This window comes from Cryptomeria japonica, chromosome 6 (assembly GCF_030272615.1).
Source record: "Cryptomeria japonica chromosome 6, Sugi_1.0, whole genome shotgun sequence".
Lineage (NCBI taxonomy): Eukaryota > Viridiplantae > Streptophyta > Pinopsida > Cupressales > Cupressaceae > Cryptomeria > Cryptomeria japonica.
This window is the reverse complement of record NC_081410.1, coordinates 612371859-612397363: the sequence shown is the minus strand read 5'-3', so window position 1 is coordinate 612397363 and position 25505 is coordinate 612371859. Positions and strand designations below refer to the sequence as shown.

Here is a 25505-nt window from a genome sequence, read left to right as displayed (position 1 = left end):
AATTCAGAATCTTGCCAGAACTTTATTTTCATCAAATGGTATAAATATTTGCATGGTTGTAATGAGACTAATTTATTTTTATTTTCAAAAAATATCACACAAGAAAAGTAATTGAAGAAAGTAAATTATTTTAACAAATGATTACATTATCAGTTTATAAAAAACGAGCATAAAGGGACTACTTTTTAGAGAGAAATAATCCAAACTCTACATTCTATATGACAAAGTTAATAAATGTGAACGGCAAATTTTCCCATGCAAATTTAAAAAACCAATTAGACCATTTGATTGAACATCGAGGTATCAACAAAGATTAGAAATGACACACATAACAATCTATGTTTTTTTTAACCCATGTTGAAAAATATCCAAAGCAATTATATGTGCTAGCACAGCTGAATATTATACCAAGTTATTATGACTCTCCATTTTAAGTTCTTTGTCCATGATACAAGCCAAATATCAGTCTTGGTCTTTTTGAAAGTGAAAAATCAGCTGTCATTCAACACCTTCCTCATTTTACCATGACTGTTAGAGCAACAAAACCCATATATTCCACTTGAATGCTCATAAAATACTTTAATATTTTGTAATGCCTCCCAAAATTCTTACACTCGATTAATATTTAATTGTTATTAGACCAATGAACGATCGGATGTATGTATTGATTTAGTTTGATTATTGTCGACATAAATGAATTGTTGAATCATCAATTTGTTTACTGAATTTCAATTTTGATGTTATTGTCTTCTATGGTGTTTCTAATATAGTGTTTTCTTTTCCTCTGTATGTATGTTTTCAAGAACAGAAAGATGGCATCACTTAGAAGGAGATGTTCAGCAGACAAAGTGAAAGGACAGAATTTTTAGAATCGATCAGTGTACACTCATTATGTGTTGGCATACCAGTTGTGTGTTTTGAATTCTTGTTAATAGGTTAATCTGTAATGTCATTATTTGTTGAATTATGAGTAATGGAACCAAATTGAATTGTCTTGGTAGGAATATAAATTGTTTCAGAGAAGTCTAAATTAAAAATGAGATTCATACGAGTCATATGCCTATAGCAGTATTAAAATCCAGTCAGGGAAAGGTCTTGTTAGGACAGATTAACTATTTCAATTTGGCTATTTTAATCTTGTCATCTTCATTGACAATTTAGAAAGGGAATTATAACTAGGTTAGTAAGTTCTAGTAATGATTTAAAAGCAAATACACATGTATAGTGATTTGAAGTATAGTTTGTTTGCATAGACATGTGGTAATGATTTGATCCATGGTTTTCGTATATATGTCTATATAGAATTATATGTTATTAAAATAATTGTATCCTTTTGTATAAATATGTGTATGTATATAAATTAAATTATATGTATGTAGATATACATAAAAAAATATAGTATTTTTAATTTTATTTAAAAATATAAAAGTATAGTATAAAAATATTTTATACCGAGTGTTTTGAAAAATATAATAAATTACATTTCAAACTATAAAATAAACAAGTATAAGGAATCCAAAGAGAACTTGGTAGCACAGACCTACGTATATATGGGTCATTGTTCAATTTCACATTGACTACAGTTCAGAGAGTCTGCCTCAACTTGTGGACTATGTGAACTCAGATTAAGCAAGCAAAGTTGATCATTTCACAAGTCTACTCCTGGCTACACCCATCATCTCAGTGCTAGCCATGTTATTTGGTAATGCAAAAACCATCCAGCGATTGAACCAACTTTGGCAAAGGCAAAGTAAAAAGGAGTAGTCCTTGCTAACCAGGAGGCTTTATGGGTATGTCAACTACCAGCCAAGTTTTGCATCTGTCAAGTATAGTTCAAGAGCTAGCCATGTTATTTGGTAATGCAAAAACCATCCAGCGATTGAACCAACTTTGGCAAAGGAAGAGTACAAAGGAGTAGTCCTTGCTAACCAGGAGGCTTTATGGGGATGTGTTGTGACCATTTCACACATCGCCCCATTGAAATGGGGACCCCCTCTTTTTTTGCTCGGTTTTGCTTGTTCTTCTCTCTGCTTTGAGGGTTTTGGGTAAGTGAGTGAGTCATCTGGACTAGGGCTAAGCCTTAGGGTTTCCTTTTTGATATTTTCAAGCCGAAGTCCAGTCGATTTTTGAAAGTTTATTGAGCATCCTCACGTGAATTGCAATTTTGAAATAGGATGAGTCTGTCAGGATGTCAGGTGTGTCTGTCTAGGTCCAGTCAGGATTTTGAAAGCAAGTTCAAATTTTGCCTAAGTGTTAGTGATGGAATTGTGCAATTTTGTCCGGGTGAATTTTGACCAAATTTTGGAAAGTTTGATAAGTGACCCCTGGCCTTGGAGATGATCTAATTATGCCTTGTGAAGTGACTGAAGGCCTAAATTCTTGATATTTTGGCCTATAGAGGCAAAATCGCTCTTGTCCTTCAGTTAAGGACCAGGGCGAAATTAGTATTGTATGCATCTTGGTTATTGACTTGTTTCATTTGTCTTGTGCAGGGTCGCCAGGAGATGCAATCGAGCATGAATTGAAGGTTTTGAAGATTTTTTGAGACTCAAAATGGCAAATTTTTAAAGTTTAAGACCAAATCGCTCCTGTCCCTCTCCCAGGGACCAGGGCGAAATGGTTTACTTGGGGCATTTTTTGGCCTTACTTGATCAAATTGAAGCGTCAAGGACGCAATAAGGGATGAAATCAACATAATAGAGCACCCAGACTTAGTCGTTTGCAATGAAAAGTTGAACATTTGATCTTAAGGACACAAATCGCTCCTGTCCCTCGCTGAAGGACCGGAGCTTGTTTCTCAAAGTTGCACTGTCCTTGCAGGGCCAAGACATTTTTTTGACTAGAAGAGATCAAGGAGGGCACGTTTTGTCCATTGAAGATAATTTGAAGTAATTTGCAAACAAGGAAATATGCTAAAATGACAAAATCGCTCCTGTCCCTCACTGAAGGACCGGAGCTTGAAAACCAAGTTTGCCTTATTCTTGCAGGATTAAATGATTTCGCGATTTGGAAGAGATCAAGGTACGTACGTTTTGCCTATTGAATATAACTTGAATGGACCCCGAAAGAGAAAATCTACGCAAGAAGTCAAGTTCGCTCCTGTCCCTCTGTCAGAGACCAAGGCGAATTTTAAAGATAGCTCCTGTCCCTCTCCAAGGGACCAGAGCGATTTTCTCAAAGGACAAGTTTTGGACCAAGGAAAAGCGAATTTCAAGTTTGAGATGAAGAAAAGGCGACCCAACCAATCCGTTGAAGATAACCTCGAAGGTTGGCAAAACACAAATGAGCTTACAAATGAAAGTTTGCTCCTGTCCCTCTCCAAGGGACCAGGGCGAAATATGCATTATCTAGCATTCCCTTTCGAATTTGGTCGAGTCCAAGCCAAGATACAAAGTCAAAATGATGTTTGGGATGTCTCTAAGAGGAACGAAGTTGCAAAGGACCACAAAACTTGCTCAAATTGCCTAAGGCGCTCCTGTCCCTCTACAAGGGACCAGAGCGAACTCTTCAAGTGTGCCTAATTTTGGAGTACTACTATCGTTTGCAAGACTTAAGAAGGAATAAGAAACAACGTTTTTCACTTTGAAGACAATTTGAAGTTGATATGATCAAGGGTTCACACAAAGAACAAAATGGCGCTCCTGTCCTTCAATCAAGGACCAGAGCGATTTCTATGAAATCAAACATCTCCCTCCAGAATCACGCCAAGGCAAGAATTGTGCAAAGTGAGGAACGCCTTTCGATGATGATAAACAAGGAATTGACCCCAAGGCTCGGCAAATTTTGACTAAAATGTAAAGTTCGCTCCTGTCCCCCAGTCAGGGACCAGGGCGAAAATCTCCAAAAATCAAGTTTGCTTTGCAAAGGACAAGATTGGCATGCGTGGAACAAACAAAGATGATCATTGCCTACCTCGCAAGTTGATTTGGCGATTCAAAAGACAAGGACCATGGAGTAAAAGCAAAGATCACTCCTGTCCCTCACCAAGGGACCAGGGCGAAAATGGTCTAAGAGGCATTCATTTCAAAAAATCGAATAGATCAAACTCCGAGTTATAAATGAAGATCCCAGTTTGGACGTAATGGAAGTGACTTTGAACGTGAAAATCAATCCAAGTTGGCTAAGGCGCTCCTGTCCCTCTCCCAGGGACCAGAGCGATGTGGTTAGTATCCCTTATATCTCTCATGTTTTGGCGCCAATAAATTTTGAAGTGCATTAAATGCTAAAATTCGATAAAAACTTTGAATTATTTAATTAAATTGGCATTTAAAATAGCGCATAAGGCATTTAATAATTGATTGGGCCTTTTAAAAATCGAAATTATTAATTACAAAGGCATTTAAATTAATTAATTATTAAATTAAATAAAAGGGAGAGCGCTTGGGGTTATATTTCCATATTTTTATGAAAGTCGGCCTCCATTTTATTTAAATTTTATTTATTATTTGCCTTATTTCCAAAAGTCGGCCTATGTGCAATTAAGGAGGTGAGTGCCTATATAAGAAGGGTACTTTCAAGCATTTTAAAACATCATTCAATCATTGTTACATGCGAATTTGGAAGAGCAATAGAGGGAGCGAATTTTGATCCAAGGAAAGGAGCGAAATTTCCATCCAAGGAGGAGTGCGAACTTTGTTTGTGGTTAGAGTTGGAGCGAATTTTCTCTTCAAGACGTTGAAGACCCCAAAGGTGGTGAAGTTGATAAAAGAGGCGCATTTGCTAGGAGAAGCTCACGTTGAAGACTCCAATTTTCATTTTGCCTAGGCGAATTTCCTAATTTTGCATCTTTTTAGAGTTAGTTCTCAAGAAAGGTATGGCAAGATCTCCCTTGTCCAAATTTTGAATTTTGAATCGTCCTAGCCTCAATTTTGAATTTTGAATTTTGAATCTTGAATTCCAAAATTGCATCGTTATATTTAGGAAATGATAATTCAAGGATTTATCATGATGTTTCCTAAATTTTAATTTTAATCTATATTTCTATATTGCAAAATCTGTTACTCATTATGAAATGTTGTGTAGGTGTCACGATGGCGACCCCGAAGGTAGGAGCATCTACCAGTCGTCCAGCCCTCATGAAGGAAGATCAAAAGAACGAAGAATTGGAGACCAAGATCGTGTCTAAGTGGAGCAACATTGGAGATACCAACTTGGGAAACTTCAATGTGAAGAAGTTTCGAGAGGTCCCTTACATTGGCAAGCCATCACCTGTCGCAAGAAGAATAATTGAAAGTGGCATTATCAAGGCAACCGGCTTCCCTCCAGCAATCCAGTGCCATGAGTTGATGATCGAGTGTGCTCGCCATTATGATCCACAGTCCAGATCGATCGTGTCCAAGGAAGTAAACACTTTGGCTTATCTTTCAGAGGAGGCTATCAGTGAAGCTCTTCACTTGCCAGAACATAAAGATATGATTTATAAAGGTTTAGAAGGCGCCAGGTCCATGTACGAAGATGATCCAGACACTTGCTTGAGCATCATCAACAAGAATTGGTTACTCAAGAGTCGTCCTCGCCTGAGCAAGATTCCGAACACACCACATAGGATCGACTTCCAGGAGGAGTACAGAGATTTGATAACATTACTCAATCGAGTTACAGGGGCTCCTCAAGCCTTCTATTTTGAGAAGTGGATGTTCTACTTCATCCAAGTGATAGTTCAAGGAAAAGGAACAATTCATTGGGCTAGAATGATTAGCCATTGCTTGGACGTGCAGTTAAGAAGACTGAAGGCTACCAAGTCCTTCCACATGAGTTCATACATCATATATGCCTTGATCAGGAGTTTTGAATATGCAGGATTACCTCACAGAGGAGTAATCAGGAGAGGGCCCGGGGAAGTCAGAGTTTGTGATTCCTATGTTCATTTGCATCATCCTCCAGGAAGTGACTACAAGTTGGTCAATGATACCTTCACGATGAACATCACCAGGACATTGCAAGGCGGGATTCACAATCGGCTATCTCAAGATGCACAAGAGCTTGTAAAGAGGTACGGTGCTTGGTTCATCCAATTTCAGAAGTTTACATATATTAGAGTTCATGGATGTCCTTCACCTCCCTATATGTTGCCAAGATATCCGACAAACAGAATAGTGTTATTTGAGGTAACTAGATAGTTGGCAGCTTATGCGAAGGCATTCAGACACAGGCATGGAAATGGAGTTCCTATGCCTATCATACTAGGAAATTCAGTTGAGGTATGTCCTAATGCTCTAGCCATGGATGACGCAGAAAAGGAGTTAGCTTTATATTCATTTTCATTCTTTGCCATGAGAGAGAGTTTTGATCCTTATGGGTATATAGAGGAGACAGTCGGAAGGAAATACAGACATGAACCTCAGGTAGAGGACTTTGTGATGAATCTCTCAGATGATCTTGAAGTGAAAAGAAAGATGCATTCCCGATTGCCTTTAGACTTTATCAGGAAATGCAAAATTTACAGAGTGGCCGACCAAGCTCAGGACAGTGGCAGACATCTCCAATCATCTTATGACCGAGAAAGCAAAGCAGTGAGGCTAGATTGGAATGAACCTGAAATTTTGGATCTAGATGCCTTGATGGCTCCAGTCTTGTCTTGTACTCGCAGATGGGTTGATGTGCAACATCAAAAGTTGAGAGAGCAGGGCATATCTATGACTTTTACTTTGGAGGAAAGACCAGGCGAAGGAGGAGCTAGTGTAAGTGAAGGTAATCCTAATCCCAGAAACACAAGCGAAGGCAACCTTCGAAGCATAAGTGAAGGCAATCCTCATCCTAGGGGCTCAAAGAGAAAGGAGAGACCTGAGAAAAGAGAATCCTCCAAGAAGAAGCAAGAAGCCAATAGAGATCGTTCATCCGGCACATCTTCTCGACAGGAGAACAGGACACTTGAAGTGGAGGAATCTATGGAATCAATGGTACAGAACGATAAACAGGAAGAAGGACAGGCACCTCAACGTTCATCAAATCGATCTCTCCAAGTCAATGAGCTACATGAAGACAAGAACGATGACGAAGTGACATCTCCTCTCAAAGAAGAAGAAACATTGCCTAATGAGATACAGGTTAGAGAAACAAGATCTGCCATTCCAGATTGGTTAAAAGAGAGACTAACAAGGGTGATTGTGATCGAGGACGAAGATAATGTGATTGATTTAGAGAGCCTTGTTGGAAATTCTCAGGAAGTGACAGAAAAGAGGAAGGCTACTAAGATGTCCAAGATGATCAGAGATGAGACAGGATCCAAGAAATTGCAGATAGCTACACCAGCAGTGGACAAGTATGAAGGTGAGATCCTCGCAGAGGAATATGATGTAGAGACATTTGAGCTTGGTCCACTCACAGCCGAGCAGACGTTGGATGATGCCACTGATTCATTTGAGGCACTTAAGGACAAGCTTAGAGAAGAAATGGAAAAGAATAGGAAGCTTGAGCGAGAGGTCAGTGCTTGGAGAGGCTACTTTAGCCATCTCAATCAGCCTTTGAGGCGTCAGGATCCAACAGTATCTCCTGCGCAGGCACTTCCCTTTGAATCAATTGGTGAGGCAGAGAGAGTCAGGAGTTTGGTCCAGCTTATGAGCTCTTGGATTGACAAATCCCATACGGTTGCTATTGAATTTGCAACAAGAATGATGCAGACTATTCATCGGGCTATTCAGGTTCTTGAGGTCATCCACAACCTAATGGTAACTGTAGCTGCTTTTGCTCATACTAAGGATGTTATTATTCCTGTCCAGCAAGTAATCAGGCAAACATCAAGGAAGGTCCTAGCACAAGAAAAGATAATGGGTGGAGGACCTCATAGTTTACTCCAATGGTCAACTTTACTCCAGATGAAGGAAGTTCTTTTTGAGGACATCAGTAACAAATGCAATCAAGTTGAAGAGATTATCCATCCGATCCAGGACAAGGTGTTTGAAGTATTATGTACTATTCTTGGCAGGAGGATTGCAGTTGAGACAGATGTGGATTTGCAAGAATTAGAAGATAGAGTCAAGGTCATCTTTTGCAAAGATGAGAATGTTATTACAGATGAGCAACGGGATCAGATGTTTGCCACCATGCTCCTGATTGAGAAGATCAAAGAACTTGAACCTGGATGGGACACTGCTCTGCTCAAGGCTTTCGATCAGGTTATCCACTTGGAGGAACGAATGAGGAATCTTCCTGAGATTCCAATTGCTGAGATCGAAGGAATCGTGTCTAGATTCATTGCATATGCTAAAAAGGAGCATTGGAAAGGGAATAAGATTCTAAAAGAAAGGTTGTTATAGATGATGTGGCACCTTAATTGTCATTGGTCTATGTCTCCTAGGTTTTTGTGCCAAATTTAATATTTGGCTATGCATTTAATATTGTTCAATAAAAAGGGGGCTATTTGTAATAAACCCTAATTAGGGTTTAGGTGTCATAATCTTGGCCATTGATCTTCTTTTGATCTGGACCGTTCATTGTAATTGAGGATGCTATTTATACCCTCATTCATTTTCATTTTGATAGATAGGAGAAATTAGAATTAAGAGAGAGCAATAAGAAATAGTTAGAGTTTTTGAGAAGCAAGTTATTTTGTAGCAAGATTGAGCTTTGAAGAAGGAATTTCAAACAATTGTTGTTTATGATGGCTTTGAGATCAATAAAATATTGAAGTTATGGTGTTTTATTGCAATTCTTGTGGTTATCTTCATGGTTGTTTATTCTCTTGAATCATTCTCAGTCAAAGTAGTATTTAAATTTGAAGGACTAAGTGTTGGGCTTGATCTTTGGTGAGATTCATACTCCAAACCACTAGCTTCTTACTGATTGTAAGGACGCCTTGTGTGGTTGACTGGAAATATTTGGATTGCATAAACCTTCATTCATTATTGAGTCATTGATATGTACCTTCATGGTAGTGCCTATGATTCTTGATGATTTGAAAATCATTATTCACCTTAGAAGATCGCATCAGTTTCAGTAAAGTTGTAATTCCTTGGCAATACTGAAGTTGGTAGAATCTTGCCAAGTCTAGCCTACATTGAGTCATTCTTAGGATTAGATTAGAGTTTATCTCTTGCAAGCCTTACCCTTTTGATCTTTTTTGGAATTCATTAGTATTAGGAAATCTTGTTCCTGCAATTCGGATACGTAAGTCCCCTTGATGAAACAGCAATCACAACGACCACTGGTGCTTATCCACACGTAGAGACCCTACATATAAGAACATTGGAGTCACCCTGATTGATCCTTTTTGCGACATCTTCAGCAATCAGAGACTTTATTCAAGAGAGGATAAGGTACCCTTGGGTATTTTATTCTGTGTATGATTGTGTACAAAATACACGTCAACAGGATGTCAACTACCAACCAAGTTTTGCATCTGTCAAGTATAGTTCACAACTCTTTGGTGTGATAATTAAGAGTGCCTCTACATAATTTGCAACCTAGTGGAGCACTAGCACACCAAAAGGAGTGAGTGTATTGGATCTGGCAACTCATCCCAGATCGCATGTTTCAGTTTGCAGTACTGTTGTAGAGAGGACCATTTGTAAACATTATTACTAAATTGTCAGCAACAGCCATGTATGTGTAGCTTCAATGGATGCTAGTAGTGAAGCAAGTTGACATTAAAGTGGGGTGGTAGCCTACAGTTCCCCTTTCTTCCCCCGATTACCCAAGTTAAAATGAAAAGGGAATGTCACTGTATTGATTGTTTCAAGTACTCATGGACATAAGAATTTGGTTTTTTCCATTCCCATAAGTATTTTTATTGTCACCCTACTCATCCTCTTGCATGTATGTTCTCTCCTGTTTTGCATCCATGTTCTCCTAGCTGGCTCTTTTCCAAGTTTAACTAGAAGACTCTTTTCCCACCTCTATCTCCGCCTTGTTATAAAAAGTGGATAGCATTGCACTACAATTCATGTTGTCGATAGATTCTGTTACAGCATTGCACTACAATTCACTTTGTTGATAAATTCTGTTACAGCATTGCGCTACAATTCATGTTGTTGATAAATTCTGTTACAGCATTGCAATTGATTTTGTTTATTCTTTATATATGCTTAGAACTATGAGAATGGAAGGATTGTAAGAAACGCACATGCTGTTGAAACTGACAAATTTATATCATTTGAACAAAAAAAAAATTACAACAAATTTTGCTAATTAGACTTGAAATATATCATGGGGCAAACCAAATTGAAATTAAAGCCCTCTAAATCTACTTACACCTAGTTTAAACTAGTCAAAATTTCACTGTTGCTTGCCCATGCTATGATTATCAAAATCCAAAAAGGTGGTTTTTTCCTACAAAAAAGGAGCAAAAATACAAACTAACTTAATGAAAATTAAATTATTTTCTTGGCTCCTCTTACAAAAGGCAAGAGTTGTAAGAAAATTAACAAGAACGTCTTCAAAATTCCTACAGATGTTCTCACTCAGCATTCACAAACAACAAAATCACACATCAATTTATGGAAAACATAGTAGTTAACTTTGAGGCTACAGATCCTCTCCAATGCATAATACACCCACAAAGCATAGTGCTTCTAGATCCAATCTCACGCATATCCAACATTCAATTTAAATAGCACCAATGGATTTGCAAGGTCTTCAACTAGGATTATATAACATATCTTTACCGGATTTGATTAGTTATAGAATTTTTTTTCTCTGAACGTTATTACCGTCCAATAATTAATTTATTATCTTTTTCCTCTAAGTCCTTAACAGTAGGTAGCCTTATCCTCCTAAATAATTCATCTTTAAGTCTTGAGTAACCTTTCGAAACAAGAACCCATAAGCCCTTGGTGATAAAAATCGGCCTCATTTTGCTAGTCCTATCTAATTTTGTAGACAACGTCAATGTATTTTCAAAGATGATACACTTTACAAAAATGCTTCAAATAATGAATAAAGGAGAAATAAAATTTTCAAATATGTACACTTTACAAAAACGCTTCAAATAATGAACAAGGGAGGAAAAAAGATGCAATACTCAAGCACAAGTGAACCACTTCATGGGACTCATCACTCTTCAACCCAAGACCACTTACATCAACAACACCAAAATATAATTTTTGTATTACTATTGAACACTAATATGATATAGGAAAATTACAACAATTTGACTACAATAAATCTCTCTTTAATTGTTCAGGATCCTTTTTAACCATAATAAAATCTCAGAGACCTTGAGGATACTTGCATCAACTTCAATCAGACTTTTCTTTCTCAAACTGGGCTTGAAACATATTATGGGACTACTCAGACTGAACACTTCTAATTCCACTTTCACCTAGTTTACATGGGGCCAAATTATTACGATAATAGATAGTTTCTATTTATTGTTAATGGTTATCTACTGTAATATTCTATAAATACTTGGTTAGCTGTTAGCTAGAATAGAATGTTTCTATTCTTCACGATCGTTTCCTAAGGAAACATCGTCTTTCTTCTTGTATATAAAGATCCATTGATCTCTGTTAATATTAAGCAAATATTTACCAATTACTTCGTAATATGGTATCAGAGCCTAAATAAAGAATTTGTGAATTCTTTTCTGAGATTTTTCGGGCCTCTTGGTTTTGCTGCAGATTTTTGGAAATTTTTTGTTTTCAAAAGATTTTCAAACAAAAATTCGTGAAGAATTTTTTCCGTGTTTTTCCGTGTGTTCATCCCGTGTAGCGGGATTCTTCTTGTTTGCAGGGTCGTACTAGCACGACCTCCCTGCATCTGCAAAATTGCAGAGTATTTCTGCACAGCCTGCTCGATTGACTCTGTCATGCGACCTGCATTTTTGGCGACCTCCCGCGACGTCTATTTGATACTTCCGCCGCCAATTTTGTTTGTGCCGCGCATCACCCCGTGCATGTCTTCTGCCTGCCGCGGCGACCCCGCGCGTCTATCGGGCGAAGGTTTTCGGCTCCCTTGCTTATGTTTGGATCCCTGATGCTTCACGCACCAAGTTGGATGCCAAGAGCCAGAAACTTATGCTTACTGGATACAGTAGTCTTCACAAAGCCTACCACTTGATCGACATTGAGACATCTCTTCTCCTATATAGTCGTGATGTAGTCTTTGATGAGCAGCAAGGACCCTTCATGCCTGTCTCTCTTGTTCCTGATTCAGCAAACCAGCCTATGAAGGCTCGTGGTTTGGGAGTTAGACTTCCATTAGGTCCACCTGATGGGAGGGCTCCTGCAGCTCCAGTTATCCCGATGATTCCTATACATACACCTCCGGCTTCTCGTGCAGGATCACCCAGATTTGCAGATGCTTCACCTAATTTTGATCCGGATTCTTCTGATGAGGAACCTGATCATAGAGCATCTCCTGATGCTAATGTTGTTCCTTCTCCTCTCCGGCCTAAATGGTGGGCCAATACACTTGCTGATCTTCGGGATGATGAACTCATCGATGGGAAAACTGCTCGAAAAAAGAGCAAACCTGCAGGGACAGTTAATTTTGCTCTCATGGCCAACATTCACAGTGTATTTTTACCTCAGACATACTTTGAGGCCAAAGGTATTCCAAAGTGGGAACAGGCTATGCAATCTGAACACTAAAGCCTGTTGAAGAACCACACCTAGGAACTTTCTGATCTTCCACCAGGGAAGAAACCCATTGGCTGCAAATGGGTCTACAAAATCAAATACAAGTCTGATGGTACTTTGGATAAGTACAAAGCCCGTTTAGTTGCAAAAGGCTTTTCTCAGTGTCAGGGCATTGATTATGGAGAGACCTTTGCTCCTACCGCAAAGATGAGCACTATCAGATTAGTCCTAGCCATGGCAGCACAGTTTGGCTGGAAGGTCCATCAAATGGACGTCAAGAGTGCTTTCCTAAATGGTGAGCTACAAGAACAAGTCTAGATGACGCAGCTTCTAGGTTTCAAGGTTGCAAGTAAAGAACACCAGGTTCTCAGACTGGTGAAAGCTCTCTATGGTTTGAAGCAGGCCCCTAGGGCATGGTACATGAAAATTGATAAGTACCTCAGTGATCAAAGCTTCAAGAGGAGTTCTTCAAACTCAAACTTGTACATCAAAACTACTGACAGTTATATCATCCTTCTGGTCATTTATGTGGATGATTTGATCATCATCGGCAGTTTGGCATCTTTGATTCAGGGAATCAAACAAAGTTTATGCCAGTCTTTTGACATGACTGACCTTGGGCTCATACATTATTGCCTAGGTGTTGAGGTTTGGAAGCAACCATCTGGTATATTCATTTCTTAGTCTAAATATGCTAGGGCTCTGTTAGACAAGTTTCATATGCAGGATTGCAAGACTGCATCTACACCTATGGAGAAAGCTCTGAAGTTATCAGCTCAATCTGATTCTCCTCCCGTTGATGATACTACATACAGGCAACTAGTAGGTAGTCTCATCTACCTCTCTGCTACAAGACCTGATATCAGCTTCGCAGTCAGCTACATTTCATGCTTTATGACAGCTCCCAAGGCTGATCATTGGATAGCCGCAAAGCATGTGCTTCGTTATGTGAAGGGCACTACTGATTATGGAATTCTCTACTCTCGGAGTTCTAATCCTAGACTCTGTGGATTCACAAATTCAGATTGGGCCAGCTCTATTGACGATAAAAAGTCAACTTCTGGATATGTGTTTAGTTTGGGATCCGGTGTCGTCACATGGACCAGTAAGAAGCAGCAAGTTGTTTCTCTCTCCTCTACAGAGACCGAATACAGAGGGGCAATTAAGGCAGGTTGTGAAGTTGTCTGGCTTCGTCGGATGCTTGGGGATATGCAGATGTCACCAGCAAGACCGACCACCTTGTTTGTTGATAACGATGTCGTTATCAAGTTAGCACGGAATCCAGTCTTCCATGAACGGACGAAGCATGTAGATGTTCATTGTCATTACATACGGCAGCCAGTTGAAGACAGGATAATAGACTTGCAGTATGTTCCTACAGCGGATCAAACTACAGACATTCTCACCAAGCCACTTGGTCCAGATAAGTTTGTCAAATTCAGAGGACAGCTTGGTGTAGTGGATAGATTAACCATTAAGGGAGGGTATTACGATAATAGATAGTTTCTATTTATTGTTAATGGTTATCTACTGTAATATTCTGTAAATACTTAGTTAGCTGTTAGCTAGAATAGAATGTTTCTATTCTTCACGATCATTTCCTAAGGAAACATCATCTTTCTTCTTGTATATAAAGATCTATTGATCTCTGTTAATATGAAGCAAATATTTACCAATTACTTCGTAATACAAATTTTGTTTTCACTTGCCCAAGGTATTAATCTTGGAGTTCTAATTACATGTCTTGCATGTCAATCTGCTACACTAAATAGGACCAAATTTGTTTCCACTTGCTCAAGGTATTAACTTCAGAGTTTTCATTACATGTCCCTCATGCTAATTTGCAACAAGATGCATCATATATATGGATGGATGTCAACCTGAGGTGTCAACTTAATCAATTAGCTTGCAATGCATCAGATCGCAGATCATAATATATTAAATATCCTGTCAATTATTAAAATGTAAACAGAAGTCCCTAAGCTCATTTGATCACATCAATGAGCACACAATTTGTCTTATTTGAATATTAGTGCCAATCATCTACAAGATGACATTGAGTGACTCACCACATGACTAAGACCTAAGATGCTAAATGGTCGCTATAAATAATAAAATAAGTTTGTAAGGCTTGGGATGGTAATAAATTGTTCCTGTGGAAACAAAGAAGCAAAGGAAAACTGTAACTGTTCAAAAGGAAAAAAATGACCTTCCCTTTGGAGAATTTGTATTAAATTTAATGACAATCAAGGGAAACACTAGAAGAGGTTGATGTTAAGACTTAAGAGCACAGAAAATAAACTTAGACATGCAAAGATATGGAGATAACTTTGCCTTACTCTTGGGTTCACTACTTATCCCTGAATTTATGTTCAAAGTGCTTTGTTCACCTTCCATGGATACATCAGAAAATGTTTCAATGGCTATTACCAAACATGAACAGTGAAATACTCTAGTAAAATCAATTCCACAAATCGATTCTAAGCATAATTCAAGAAAAATTTCTCGTCTGCAGCTACTGTAGTACAAAGAGAATTCATATTCTAGGCTCCTTCCTACTAAGGATGTCACCATTAAAATTGCCCGACAGGGCATCTACAAACAATATATCCAAACCATCTATATCTGCCCCCTTAAGCTGCTCAACACAAAGTTGGCATTTTACACCATGCATTTTTTATAGATGGTAGATGGTGTTATTCATCACCCTCAGTATCTCCAATGCCATTAGTCCTGTGGCTTGAGGCTTTCCCTCAGTCAATTGAGAGTGTACTCTCACAATTACAAGGTTGAATTGATCATCACATCCTCCATCAAGACTGGATCAATCATCTTTGCTCCCTCTAAGAGGTGGAGAGCAAGAAATACTTCATTTTCAGATGTCCCATTTACTATGAGATCCAAAGAAGATATCAATTGCCTCTATAGGGGCCCAAGCAACACTCAATCAACCTTCTTCAAATATTCAAACCAGTGGTGCCTAGCACTTTTCTATGTAAGGCCATCACCATTTGATGCAAATCCCTACAAGGAGAGTCCATGTTGATCTCCTCTTTTTGCACCTAAGCAACAAGGAACAAGCAACATAGCCTTTGGATATCAATACTTCACATATAAAAGCTGACAAATCAATTAGGCGGTACTTCTGCTACATTACTACTCAAATTACTTAGATTCCCTAGCCTGCTCTCCCTTGGCCTGGCTCTACTCATTGCCATTGACATGAATCAGCCCCACTCTAGTGACATGAATCTACTAATATTTGGCTGCCCCCTTGACCACAAAGGCAAATTCATTTTACAAGTTTCTTTTCTACTACAGTAGCTGAATTGGCCTTGGATGTTAAAGGAGTTCCTTAAGGAAGCACTTTGATTCCTCCTAGGATCTCCCAACCTGGCATCTCCAACCTTGGATTCTCAATGATTATTAAATCTTTCATAGTATCGATATTGTCATAGACAACTACTCATTTCAAACACAAACAAGGATATTTGATGAGATTTCCTTACAATCTTCACTGGCACATGTTTTTGAGGCTCTTGTTTGCCCTTCATTGCTATTTGTATTGCTATTTGCTAGTGGCACAGTGCTTTATTTTGACTCATGCACTTTTATTTTATTGTATTGCTTCTAGGAATCTCTCTTCCTATAGCTTTCTTTTGTTAACTATTGTATCTTCTAGTCCCATTGAACTAATTTTTGGTCAACTGTGGACATTAATATAATTTATTTCTTTCATTTAACCTACAAACACTAGACTGTCCAAACTTGTAGCTGAAAAAAATTTCTTGACTTTATTCTTCGAGTCTCCTTCAGGACTTTAAGCTTTTTGTCTACTTTGTATCTCTGTTCAAAAGAAGAATTATCTATACTTATAAAGTTTAGAACTTTTTAGTAGAAGTGGTCTGATTACAAAAATATCTACTGAGGAAAATGCTACCACCTTGGGAGAGTAACAAATTGTTACCATTTTTGGATTCACTTGCATTGCAGTGAGTTTTGACCATCTCGGTGAGTTTCAGCATTGTCAAAAGGATTATTTGATGTTGCCAATGAGCTCAGATGGTCTAAAGGACTTATATGTCACTTTCCAAAGTTATTTTTGGCATTTGGTGTGTTCTCCAAGATTCTTGGAGAGAGCGTCTATTTATAGTGAGTCACCCAATCGGATCCGATTCTCAATATTCATCAATTACTCCAGTATAGTCAAATTTCGATTCTAAAGCTTTCTGACAATTTCCACAACTTAGGGGTGATATTGAGCTATTAATTTAATTATTTATTAAGGTTGCTTAATTTTATTAGAATAATTTAAAAGTACCATAGTATAATAGCTTGTTGGAATGAGAAATGATGTCGGACGCTAATAAAGTGACTAAGTGCTAAATTATTTAAATATTGAAATAAATCACTTTTTGGAGTAATAAGGCTTATTTGATTTATTAAGTGATTTTATACTATATTTTTTCTAGAAAAGTTCTCAAGATGGTTATAAAAGAAGGTTGGGGGTATCATTTGAAATATACAAAAGATTCAAAAGCTTGCTTGTTTCTTTGAGGAGTTCAAAGATTTGTGTCTATGGCCAAAACTCTTACCAGTGGCACAAAAACCCTCTGTCTTCATCAAAGCCATTCCATACACAGATCAACAAAGTGCCGAAGGTTTTGAGCAGGGACGAATACCCTCATTCGTTGGTGTAGATTCAGAGACAGATCCAGGCAGGGTTCACATAGGTGCTGAAGATAGATATAAGTTATCGGTTTCAGATTTTGGGTATTTGGTAATATTCTCAGTTTTGAATGCCATTAATGATCCTTTTGTGAAGATTGTGAAATTTTATATTTCAGATGATTTTCAAAATGTAGTTTTTTTTTTTTAAGTTTGCCTATGAGAAACTTGGACACCATTATCTGACTTTCCTGGCAAAGTGTAGTGGGATATTCTTGGACAAATTTCTCTGTATATGCTGGCCGGCACACATTCTAACCTTTGAACAGATTAAAAAAGACTGGGACATCTGATTTCTTTATAACTAACATCCCAGTTGGAGCAGAGATACAAACATAAAGTATTCTTTGTTATCGTGAAATTCTCCTTTCCAAACCACTTGGTCACTGAAGGATTGGATGGCACTAATAACCTAATTAAAGTCACCAATATATAAAGGATGCTGATAGTGCTGAGTGAGCAAGAGGTGGGCCCTACAAATAGCACAAATCAATATTGGAAAGGTGTGCATGACTGTCAGTAGTTGGCCGCTACATGTTTGCTCAGAGTCAAGGCACAAAGGCATTAAAAAGAGCATGTCTAGAAAGTAGAGACGGTTCACCCCAGCAGCAATAATATTCATACCTAGGCGTTGCTTATAAGCCTTGCTAGGTGATGTAACTCTGAGCATACTGAACCTGTATAAGCACTGGAGTTTGACAGCTGAAGTTAAACATTTGCAAAATATATGTTGCTGTTAATAAGATCAGCGGCTTAATTTATTGAGTGATCTTAATAAACTGTTGTGTAATTACATGTCAGTCACTTGGGTAAGAAGGGACAGTTTGCTGGCACTTGTGAGGTCGTTTGAGTCAGAACAGTCTTTATTCCAGCCTTCAGTTGATGTCTATTCCCAGCCAATTGAAGTATCAGAGATTTGTTGTAAAGGACTTCTGAAGTCATATGCTTAATGTTCTGTATTGCAGCATACCAGTGAACAATATATGTCAGAACTTAGTTAAATTCATATTTCTGCTCCCTGTTGTTTTATAGTTGTTCATTGTTCAAAGATTATCTTGTTTTCAGCCAATGAAATTAAAATATTCATGTTTTGTCAAATTGGTATGCAAATATGGAATTTGGAAATTAGTAAACCAAAAAAAAACATCAAAACAAACAATACCACGCAGCATATTCATCAGATGAAACTTGCATATGAGCTGCTTGATGTAATGCCTGAACATTAAAATATTGGAAAGTGGAAAGGAAAAGTACAAAAAAAAATTGGGTAGCAAACAGGGGTGTACACTACATTAATATAATTTCTTTCTTCTTTCTAAAGTAAAAACACTAGACTGTCCAAACTTGTAGCTGAAAAAAATTCTTGATTTTATTCAAGTCTTCTTCAAGGCATCAAGCTTTCTGTCTACTTTGCATCTCTGTTCAAAAGAAGAATTATCTATACTTTGAATTTTAGAACTTTTTTGTCGAAGTGGACTGATTACAAAAATATCTATTCGGGAAAACACTACCATCTTGGGAGAGTAACAAATTGTTACCAAAGAATATGAAAAGCAGAAAAATCAAGATCTAATTTTGCAAAATAGCTCTATTATATACAAACCAATTGCTCCAATAGCATCAAGACGATCAGCATCCTGCACAACTCCAAACTCTGGTGGAAGATCATCATTTTGTACTCCTGCCAATTCCTCCTTAAACCCTGCAAAATTCATCATACCAGAAATAAAACATAAAGTTAAGCTTTCACTTCCCATCACAATTTGGTCAGCAAAGAGTATATTTTCAATTTATCATCTAATTTGATTATCAAATTTCAAATATAATTGGGTGACACTCTTTCATTTTAGTAGAGTTCATGTTTAATTATAAGTTTGGAACAAGCTTTATTTGGGTCTAGCATTATAACATTAAAAATGTATTCATGTTTGATAGGGTCTTTGAATTTGCTTCTGGCATGATGTACTGTATGCAACTGAGAGATCCCTAAGTTGGTCTCAGTTGATGCTTTGTACATACATACATATACATAGGTGTGTGTGTGTGTGTATATAAAATTATTTTATGATAACATGCCAGGTATAATGCATAGAGATTAAAAACATAGCACATAAAAAAAAAGACAACAATTTGAAAAAGAACAATATATATAATATATATACACTGTCACCAGGCCAAATTGATAGGGCCTTTGAATTTGCTTCTGGCATGATGTACTATATGCAACTGAGCCCTAAGTTGGTCTCAGTTGATGCTTTGTAAATTTCTTTATTAATGAAAGGGAGCTGCCCCCTTGACAGTACTTATCAATATGTGTGTGTGTGTGTGTAAACAATAGAGTTGTATTAGAGTTTTTTACTTCCTTTTTTAACAAAACATATACGTAGGATTTTATTATTGTTCATAATGGCTGCTGCTAGTTCAATTTCAATAGATCCTGAGGAGAAGAGGTCTTTAAAAATTGACAAAGTACCCCTCCTTGGAGACATGTGATGATGATTGAGCCACTTCCAAGAAGGTGGGGCTTTTCTTTCACAGCGTAGTCAATGCAATAACAAATACAAGATCTCACATAATCGGATGAAAGCTAACCTATGTGCCATGTTTAACCAAGGGATTAGAGTTTGTCTATGGCCAAACAAAAAGCGGTTGCCCAATGAATAAATTCTCTCATAATAAGAAAGTAAGAGGCAACACATATTGTGACCAAGAGAGCAAAATCCAAATCCCATCTTCATTCAAGAAAGGATCACATAGATCACTGGTAGAGCCATCTTTTACTTCTCCAACAATGGTTGTGCCACATCCATTCATTGTGACATCATCGCTCCAAGAAGAGAAAATCTCTTCCCTTTCTTCCAAAATAGGCACATTAAATAGGGCATTTCAACTTGAGGCAAGGGGCATAGTAGACAAGCACATTGCATGTTGCATTTACACCAATGAGCTTCCTTTCAACCTAGTGAAATAAACATATTGGCAAGGAATGGAAATGGCAATCAGTCAAACTCCCGCAGGTTGCACATGTCCTAGGTATGAAAAGGTGAGCACCACCTTACCGACAAAAGAAAAACATTTTGTGAACATCTTTGCAGCTAATCAAGGATTTATGCACTAAAATGGGAGAGTAACATTTCTAATGGATAGGAAAATTGCAAAAACATGCCTTAAATTGTTGTCATTGTAGTGGGCCCCAATGGGGCAATGTGTTTTTAAGGTAGTTGATTACTGTTTGCCCTCTCGGGTAAACGGTTAAATGCACAGAACATAATGGAAATATATTAAATAACCAGCCTCTGTATTAATTCAACATTCCATGTACATCAAGTGCTTATAACATTACATCTGACACGACTAACCTGATCCTCCTTCGAAGAAAAGGTACACAATATATAATACCCGAAGGGGTATGACACAACCGTCGCGACTCCAACTACCTACCCGTCGGCTAACTAACTGACCGCCGTAACTCATTATTACCGACGACAACATAAACATAATATGACAACATAACATAATGATTATTCCCGTCAACATCATCCCCCCCAAGAAAAGAAGTCGACTCCGACGACTTAATACAAAATAGAGATGAACGGCAAGAACTACTGACGCCAGTCGGGCCCGGATCTTATACACTTGCTGCGTCCTCGCCTAAAAACCCTTTTCTGCTACCATCCGATGCTCAAGTGCGGATTTCACCAATATTGCTTCCTTTGCCATCACAGTCCTCCTGTGCCTAACCCAAACTTGTCTGCAAAACACGTTTTCCAGTCTCAGCTTCCACCAACTGCTACTCAAATGATACTGTCTCCCTAGCCAATTTGTCCTCAATAGCCATCCATGCTGCTCTCCCGGCATCCAACTCCTGGGTACGCTGAACTAAGTCTCACGCGACTATTGCCTCCAACCTGGTGGTCAACTCCTCCCGAGCCCTCTATGCATCCACCAAGGCAACCTCACGTCCAGCGGAGACATACTCCGAGTTCCTCAAAGCGCACCAGTCATGCCTGGAGGTGGCCACAACCTGCTGGCACAAATGCTAGGAGACACCTCAAATCCTCCATCACACTCCCCAAAGGCTAAAAACTGAACTGAATAACTCCCTGGTGTCATACAACTGCGCAGACCTGCAATGCCTTCCCTCGAACTCTGTTTGTTCCCAACCTCCAAATCCGTCTCCCTCTACGACTTATGGCTTCCCCGCCAATGCTTAGCTGCGGGCTTCTTCCTCACAATACGGACAACCACAACACTTCCCGTGGTCTTCTGTAGCTCAAAATAAACTGGGGGTCTGGGGGCAACGCCCCCAGTGGGGTCGAGGGGCAGCGCCCCTCGCGGGGTCTGGGGCAGCGCCCCAGCGGGGTCGAGGGGCAGCGCCCCTCGCGGGGTCCTGGGGCAGCGCCCCTGCCGCCAACACCAATTTACAACCTTCAGAACCCCACGAAAGTCCATGGCGCGCATCATTTCTGTGATATTTTATGATGTCAAAACCCTTCTTCTACACTCCAATATTTTCAATGTCTAGGCTCCAGACTCCAGCAAATCATTTTAAATCTGGCCGTCGTCGTTTTTTTTTTTTTTTTTTAAAGGCACTGTAATGTCCCCGATGGCACCCCGGCCATACAACCTCCTTGTACGGTCAACAACAGCGCTAGCACCTCCAATCGTGCGGTCGACACCCTTCTTATCGTACGGACACACCTCCGGTCAACAACACCACTCCAATCGTGCGGCTGCTTGGTCTACCTGTGGCGATCGGCCCGTGCTTTACCCTTCGCATCACGTGGTGGCGTGGTGGTGCGGTGTTCGGCGTCTTCTTCCCTCTACCCCTTGCTGTGCGGTGATGGCGGTGTGCGGGGTTGTTTTGTTCTTCGTCGCGGTGGTGTTGTGCGGCGTCTTTGATGTTTGGCGGCGTTTTATTCTTCCACGGGCTGCTTGGTGACCGCCTTCGGTGGCTCCCACCGCACGGTGTGACCACCGCACGATGGTGCCACCGTCGGTGGTTCCACCGCACGGTGGTTCCACAGCACGGTGGTTCCACCGCACGATGGTGCCACCGTCGGTGCTTCCACCGCACGGTGGTGCACCGTCCACCGCACGGTGGTTCCACCGTTGGTGATGCCACCGCACGGTGGTGCCACCGTCGGTGCTTCCACCGCACGGTGGTGTCACCTTGGTCCCACCGTACGGTGGCCATTTTCCCCTTCTTTTTCTTTTTTTTTTTTTTGACCGTACGGTCGCTGTCGTACGACCGTGCGATTTTTTTTTTCAAATTTTTTTTTTTTTTTTAAAGTTGTCTAGAGACTCTTCGGCTCGGGTCCCCTGTCTCTGGGATCGCCCTTCATCCTTCTCGGTTTTTCTCACCCAAAAGTCTCCTGCTTTTGTCCCATGCCTCTCGAGTTGCTTGCCCGGCCTCTTAGGTCCCCTTCCATCCTCTCGGGTCCCCCTTTGGGCTCTCGGGTGTCCGTCCGGCCTCTCGGGTCCCCTGCGCGCTTCGCGTGGTAGGGTTTCAATTTGGGCCCGTTGGTGGCAAGTCTATTTTCAATGGCCATCGGAAGACCTGGAACCACAAATTCTATAGGGACCACGACCTCCTTCACGTACATAAGAAGAAGGAGGATAATAAAGATTTTGAAGACTGCGGTCTTCCATACAGGGTTCCAATCGTTGCCGACACTCTTCGGATTATTTATGCCGCTAGGGTTTGGGGCGTCTCCCTTCCAATATTCTCTGTACTCCGGCAGGTACACCTCTGTTGGTTGCTCTGGTTCCTCTACTTCGAGCCTGTAGCTTTGGAACATTTCGTAATCCTCCATTTGCCAGTGGAAGAGCCCATTAGTCGAGCATACCTCATCTTCAGAACATCCCTCCAATTCTAGCACCCCTTCACTGTTCGGCTCCATCGCATTCTTGCCCTTGCTTTCATCGGGACCCCCTTCCCTTTTATTAGAGTCCTCTGAGTCTGAGTCTGAAGAGGCGAGCTCTTCGCCGACATCTTGGGTGTGTAGGTCAATGGTATATTTCCGCCCTCCCTTCTCCATGGAAAGTGTATTTTTCTTCCAGTTGTGGTTTACCCTCGCGTTGATCAACCACGCTCTCCCCAGGATGGCATCATAGCCTTTCTTCTTCGAGGGAATAACCACGAAATCTAACAAGAATGGTTGCGTACCAATTGTCACTTGCTGGGCCATCAACAGGCCGAGTGGCTTAATGCCGTGTTGGTCCGCTCCCACCAGGTTGAATGTGGGTGGCCACAGGGTGGGCTTCCCCAGCCGCTTCCATGTTTCTTCTGGTAGTACATTCACCCCAGATCCACCGTCCACAATGGTGTCCTTCAGAATGGTCCCACGGATACCCATTTCTACCACAGCTGGGTGTCTACCACTGCTCAAGGCTAGTAACATCGGGTCAGTCGAAGGGCTGACGGAAACCTCCACCTGTGGTGTACTCTTCGAAGCGGTGGCGAGAACCCCTACCTGTGGTGCACTCGACGCTGCGGTGGCGGGAACCCCTACCTGTGGTGTACTCGACGATGCGGTGCTTTGCACATTGGTGAGGATGGCAGTCCTCAATTGTGGCATAGAGTCTAGAAGGTCTTTTACCTTTATCGGCACCTCCATCTTCAAGATTTGCCCAATGATGTTATTTTCCGCTTCCGTACGGGATGATGTACTCGCCACCTCGTTGTCCCGTCGTTCGGTCGTCATCTCACATTCAATATTGGCCTTTGCCTCCCGTAATCTCTCCTTCTCCGTACGGGGGTCGAGATAAGTGGCTTTTTTCGTCTAGGCGCGGGTGATCGCCAGTACTTCTATCTCACGAGTCTTCTCAGCCTTCTCAATGTTGAGGAGATTAACCCCTGCCTGCGGGCAATTTGCGTCCTCATGGTCGCCTGGCCCACACCAACGGCAGAGGTGCTGAGGGGTGGCTTCCTTCGTGCAATCACGGGCAAAGTGCCCCCACTGATTACAGGCCCTACATTGGATAATTGGCCGGCCCTTGGCGTCATACTGGATACGGCTTCCATTATTGTTACTGTTGCTATTCCTTCCGCCGCCGCGTCTGTTGTCCCGGTATCCTCCAGATGATGCCGTTGTGTTAGTATGTTGGCCGGTACCCGCTGGTGCGGATGTTGTGGCCTGCTCCGTGAACAACACCTAGTTCGTGCTTCGGGTTTTCATATTGTATGGGCACTCCTTGGTGGAGTGTCCCATCACTTGGCAAATCTCACAGAATGCCTTCTTCGGGCAAGTACCCCTTGTGTGTCCGTCACTCCTACAGTCTGTACACCACACTTCATTTTCTTCCGTCTTACTTGTACTCCCTTTCATGGCTTTGAATTCTTTCAACATTCGTTCCATGTCCTTCTTGAGCGCGTGTACCTTTTTACCCGATTCGCCACCGCTACTGCTCTCCCCGTCAAAATCTTCATCATCATCAGATGAATCTCTATTACTTTTCTTCTTCCTTGATGTTTTATATTCACTTTCTAGATCCATCGCCCTGTTATAGGCGTCATCATATGACATCGGGGGTACAATCTTCATTTTTTTTCGTAGGGAGGATTTCAATCCTTCCACAAACCATCGTTTTTTTAAGCCGTCAGCCGGCTGGCTCTCCATTTTACCCAAGAGTTCTTTCAACCTCCGACTGTATGCCCGTACTGTCTCCTTAGTACCTTGCTTGGTACTGTATATCTCTGTCACAATTTCGTTGTCATCACGAAGCAATCGGAATTCCTCCGTGAATTCCTTCTGTAGGGTAGCCCATGTGGCCACTTTTTGCTTATCTACATCGGAGTACCAATCTATGGCGACTCCTCGTAACGTGGCTGGAAACTGCTGTACCCAGTCGTCGTGGTCTGTTACTCCGTTGGCGGACCAAATGGTCTCACATGTACGGCAGTGCCGTAAGGGGTCTTCCTTGCCGTCCTCTGTGAACTTTGGTAACTTTTGTTTGCTCGCCATCCCTTGTCTTCCTGGAGGCGGTTGTGTCTGTGTCTGTGTCCTTGCGCTGCTACCTCCGGTAGTGTTGGTGGTGTGTCCTGGAGGTACGGTGTTTTGCCTGTCGCCTGTGGCACCTACACCCGTACTGTTGCCCTCCCCTTCGTTTTGACACACTCCTACTCCTGCTTCCCATTGGTGATCTTCACTCCGTGGCGTGAGGGATAAGTTCCTAAACTGATCCCGAGTCTCCTCGACTAGATTTCGCCGTAACCTTGTTTCTTCTAAAAATTCTTCGTGGCTCCGCGTCCTACGATGA

At 40.6% G+C, this 25505-nt stretch overlaps 1 protein-coding gene across 3 annotated transcripts in view; it reads right to left on the bottom strand.

The window, feature by feature from the left end:
- The window catches only part of LOC131037737 (uncharacterized), a 109909-nt gene that overhangs the window by 57319 nt on the left and 27085 nt on the right, over positions 1–25505 (bottom strand). For all 3 annotated transcript variants that reach the window (XM_059207523.1, XM_057969930.2, XM_057969929.2), the window contains exon 5: positions 18847–18945. In XM_059207523.1, coding sequence (XP_059063506.1) covers positions 18847–18945 — 99 coding nt within the window. The remainder of the gene's footprint in view (positions 1–18846; positions 18946–25505) is intronic.